The sequence below is a fragment of the Aptenodytes forsteri genome, unplaced genomic scaffold, assembly GCF_000699145.1.
Source record: "Aptenodytes forsteri isolate BGI_AS27 unplaced genomic scaffold, ASM69914v1 Scaffold297, whole genome shotgun sequence".
NCBI lineage: Eukaryota > Metazoa > Chordata > Aves > Sphenisciformes > Spheniscidae > Aptenodytes > Aptenodytes forsteri.
This window is the reverse complement of record NW_008796167.1, coordinates 1,003,285-1,007,562: the sequence shown is the minus strand read 5'-3', so window position 1 is coordinate 1,007,562 and position 4,278 is coordinate 1,003,285. Positions and strand designations below refer to the sequence as shown.

The 4,278-nt window shown below is 45.4% G+C and overlaps 1 protein-coding gene across 1 annotated transcript in view; it reads right to left on the bottom strand.

The window, feature by feature from the left end:
* LOC103905795 (cytochrome c oxidase subunit 6A2, mitochondrial) overlaps nt 1–1,932 on the bottom strand; it is a 3,578-nt gene extending 1,646 nt beyond the window's left edge. The window contains exons 1-2 of the mRNA XM_009287546.1: nt 1,804–1,932; nt 1,146–1,206 (exon numbers count right to left, since the gene is read on the bottom strand). Of these exons, the coding sequence (XP_009285821.1) occupies nt 1,146–1,206; nt 1,804–1,932 (190 nt within the window). The remainder of the gene's footprint in view (nt 1–1,145; nt 1,207–1,803) is intronic.
* Between the last annotated feature and the right edge of the window lie 2,346 nt (nt 1,933–4,278).

Genomic DNA, 4,278 nt, shown 5'->3' with positions numbered 1-4,278 from the left:
CGTCGCGGTGTGTCGTTAAAGGGGGGGAAATCGGCGGCATTTTGGTGCTGAGGGGCTGGTGGGGGCTCAGGGGGGTGGTTCTCTGAGCAGCTGTGGGGACGGGGAGGGTGCTAGGGACGTCCCAGGCGTGAGGAGCTCGAAGGGCTCCTCTGGCGGGGCTGGTCCAGAGCCGGGGCAGCCAGGAGGGGAGCAGGAGCGAAGGAACCTGGTGCCCGGGGGAGGGGGGAGGCTGCCGAGGGGCACAGGAGCCGTCAGGCTGGGGCACAGAGAAGGGGGTCTGCAGGGGTGGCTGTAGGGGGGAGGCTGCCGAGGGGCACAGGAGCCGTCAGGCTGGGGCACAGAGAAGGGGGTCTGCAGTGGGGTGGCTGTGGCGGCTGGCAGTGATTTGTACTGCCTTCCACTGGGTGTTGAAGGGCAGCACCGGGCGGGGCCTGTGACCACACAGCTCTCCAGAGCAGGAGGAGACATACTGATCTATGGCATCGTGGACAGAGAACGCTGGGGAGGGGCATCTCCCAGGGTGGATGTCCGTGAGTGGGTTTCAGTGACTGTTCAGTGTAGGTGGCCTAGGAGGCAGCCCTGGCATCCTATGTAGAATTTGGTGAAGTGATGGCACGGCTGTATTTGAGTTTCTTTTATGCTACAGTGGAGAAGGGCTGTTAGATTTGTCAATGTGACTTTCACATTAGGGACCAATCCCATCACTGGGATATAAAAACTGTTTCAATCATAACAGTAAAAAGATGTTTGTCAGTAATGAAATGTATCTTTGTAACCACTGGTGTGTTTTTAGTTATGTGGATTCCTGGGATGATTCTGCTGAAATAACATCACTTGAATAAACAGAAGATTGCCAGGAAAAAAAAAAATCATAATCAATTTGCAAATACCTAGATATTATTTTATTATAATTCTTTATTGGAGCCTGATGGTTGGCTGCTTGACCTTTGGTAGAAGCTGTGTAGATAGAGAGTACTTTTTCAAACACTTAAAACCCTGCAGTAAAATGAGAGGACTCCTGTAGTGGATGTAGAGACTGGAAAGGACAGAGTAGGAAAGCACAGAAATGGGGCTTTTGGGGAGGGACGGTGGTAAGGTCTGGTCTGTGAGCAAATGATGATGAAGGACTTGTATTTTCCTCCTACCGAGGTACGTTCCTTCGTGGAAGGAGAAGGAGGAGGTTTGTCTGTCATATGAAGGAGGCATCTGTGAAAGATGAAGAGGAGCTGAAGGAGAGTGCAAGAGCTCCGTCCTGGTTTGGGATTATGTTACTACACAGTGCTCTGGCCAGGGGTAGTACAGGCTCACTTTTCACCTTGGTCCCACGAAACTGATCACTTTTCTGTTGGCAAGACCAAAGCATGTAGTGTGGCTGAGTTGCATGGTTGTTAGATGGTAGGGAGCTGTGTTTGCTGCTGGGGAGCGTGATTTCTTTTCCCTTTTTCACTTGGAGCAGGGCTTGTGTCCAAATTTACTGTGTAGCATATAGGAATGGTAAGATGGCCAGGATCTTGGAAGGCTGTTGTGAAACATATCTTGGCATAAAAATATTGCTCAGTTGTTTGTTTACTGTATCTTTGCAGTATAAACTGTTAATAAGTACTTTGGTTTGTTATTCTCTTTATTTTTTAAAATCACAATTACGTCTTCCAGTAATTTGCTTTCATATTATTTCATTTAATAAATCATTTTAAGAACAGTCTTGCTTCCATACTGAAAGGAGAAGTTATTCCTTGGTGGATTGTGCGTACCTACAGAAGTGTTCTGTCTTCATCGACGTGATGCATTTTGTACAGTACAGACCTGAAACCACTGCAGCTCACCCTGTGCGTCACTGTGTGCGTGCACACCTGCTTTGCTGAATGAGGTTGGGAACATTAATGTCATGAAGTTCTTGTCCACATTGGAGGTAGATTTTGCCTTTTTCCACATGCATCCTTTGGATTCAGGCTTATGAGACGTTTAATATCGGACTTTTAAAAAGGAATTTGCATATGACTTTTCTTGGGAATAGAAGATAGAAGAATTATTTTGTGTAATATTTAAGTGATGAAACCAAGATTAAGTTCTGTATTGTAAAGCAAATTACAATGTTGTTTTATAGCAGGAGCTACATAAACAAAACTACTCTTGTTTGTAGCAAAAAGAACTCTTAAGTAAGCGACAAACACTAATGTTTACAAAGGAGAGAAGACAAAAAAGGATCAGCAAAATAAGAAGCAAACTCTGTCTAGGATGAGGAAAGAAGCATAAAGTGGTACTCTCTAAAATAAAAAGAATTTGTGAGCTGTGCTGCTGCAGTAGCCTCAAAAGACAACGTGCAAGCGTTCAGCAGGAGGTGAGAGCAGCCAAGGTGTGCTTTTCCCTAGTTCTCCCTGACACCTTCACTCCTCTGACAGTCTTGAAAATGCCCTTCAGAGCAGAAAGTGCTGACAGAGAGCAGTATGTAGTAGTGGCAACTCAGCACAGCTGCCCCAGGTTAAAAGAAGTTCCTTGTGAGCACTTCTTACACCCATGTTGCTCCAAGGGGCTTGTGGAGAGCAACTGGAAATGGGGTTCGGGCCTGTCCTGAACCTGAGTGTGGTGGCAGTTTCATTACAGTCTGAGTTACACTGATTTAAAATGGGACTTTCTTAGGCTTTATCCTCCCAACAGCTGTGATTAATCTCCGTATTAGGTGTGTCAGGAGTCTAATGGGTCTGATTCACCTCTTCTTTAAATGTGGTGTAAATTGGGAGTGACTGCTAGAAGACACAAAAGATTCCATTTGAAAAATTTCTTCTTACTGAGATAAGACAGGTATTTGAAGAAACCTAGATATTTTAAAAAGTATTGTGTAGAATGTTTTGATACAGTTGTATGAAATATGCTTAACTGTGCAATATGTAATGGTTATTGTCACGGTGATGATTGCACTCATCCTGACAGCATGTGTTTTTACAAAGGTGTGGGGAAAATGCTGGTGAATGAACAGTCAACTCTGCCACTGGCTCAGAAGCTCTGTCTGGATTATTGACCTGTGGTGTGGGAACCCCCTCTTGTACTCGCTGGTATGCACTACTGCCTTGCAGAAAGGACTCGTGAGTTTTTCCAAAGGTGACCTATTTGAGGGCCTATAGCTTGATTTAGAAACTAGCTTATCGCCTTTAAAAATCCGGTCCTAAATCCAACATTTTGAGGAAGTTTCAACATATACACTTTTCCAAAAGATCCAGCATCCTGGGAGCCTTCTGAGTGCAGAAATGCTACAAAGTTAGCTCTGAAAAAGGAGAAAAATATATATATATATAAAGTCACTTTGGGAAAGCTGTTTTCAGTGTGGTGGTGGGACAGGTGGAGGTCAGGCCAGAACTCCTGTAATCTGACTTGGCTACACAGTAAATGTCTCCTGTTGGATGTGCAGCAGTGATGTGCAGGATCCAATTTGAACCCTTTGGATTGTATCGCTGTTCATTTTAGCAAAGTTTGAACGATTGCAGTAAGCTGGTGTTCAGTAGAGGTGGAGTTGACTCGCTAAGCTGAAAAAGAATGTTTGTAGCATGGAAGAAAGCTTGGGTTTATACGTACTGAGCACAGAAATGCTTGCGGAGGCAGGAAGCTTTAGCCTTCAGGTAATGGCTCTAAAAGTTACTGAGTTTTGAGATAGGGAGGTTCCATTGTAATTCAGAATCAAAGGCCACTTTCCAAAGACTTGTCATTCACCTTTCTTTTTTTTCCTAGCTGCAGTGGTGGATAGCAGGGAGAAGAGGACATGGGTAACAGCATGAATCACTGATGAGATGCGATTTATAAGCGCCTTCGATGCCGTCAGCTGGGGCCAAAGGCTCTCAGAGCAATGCCGGACTGGCCCGCCTGGTGGCAAACTGCTTTCACTGGAAGCGCCTCTCTGTTTAGGAGGTTTGAGAACAACAAACGCGCTCACTGGGATTTCAGACTGTAATCTCATCTCTGTGCATTTTCAAGTTTTCGGGGACCTGCTCATCCCTCTCGAATAGCAATGTTTCCTCCATCAGATACTGTCTTAACAAATGCGGAGTTTGTGCTGCGGAGATAGCGCCTGTGTCTCAAACTTCACAGAGTTTCTGGGGGGTTCTTCATCTTCTTCCCTGTAGTCCCAGAACTGCAGAAATCAATATTCTGCCATCTGTAAATCCTTTGTTCCCCTTTTCACCAGGGCTTTATCAGCTTTGTAAGTGAAGGAGGGAGGGGGGAAGAGGGCGTTGAGAGCGCCATTGTCCCTTCTCTGGGGAATGATCTGGAAGTACTATGCAAATCTTC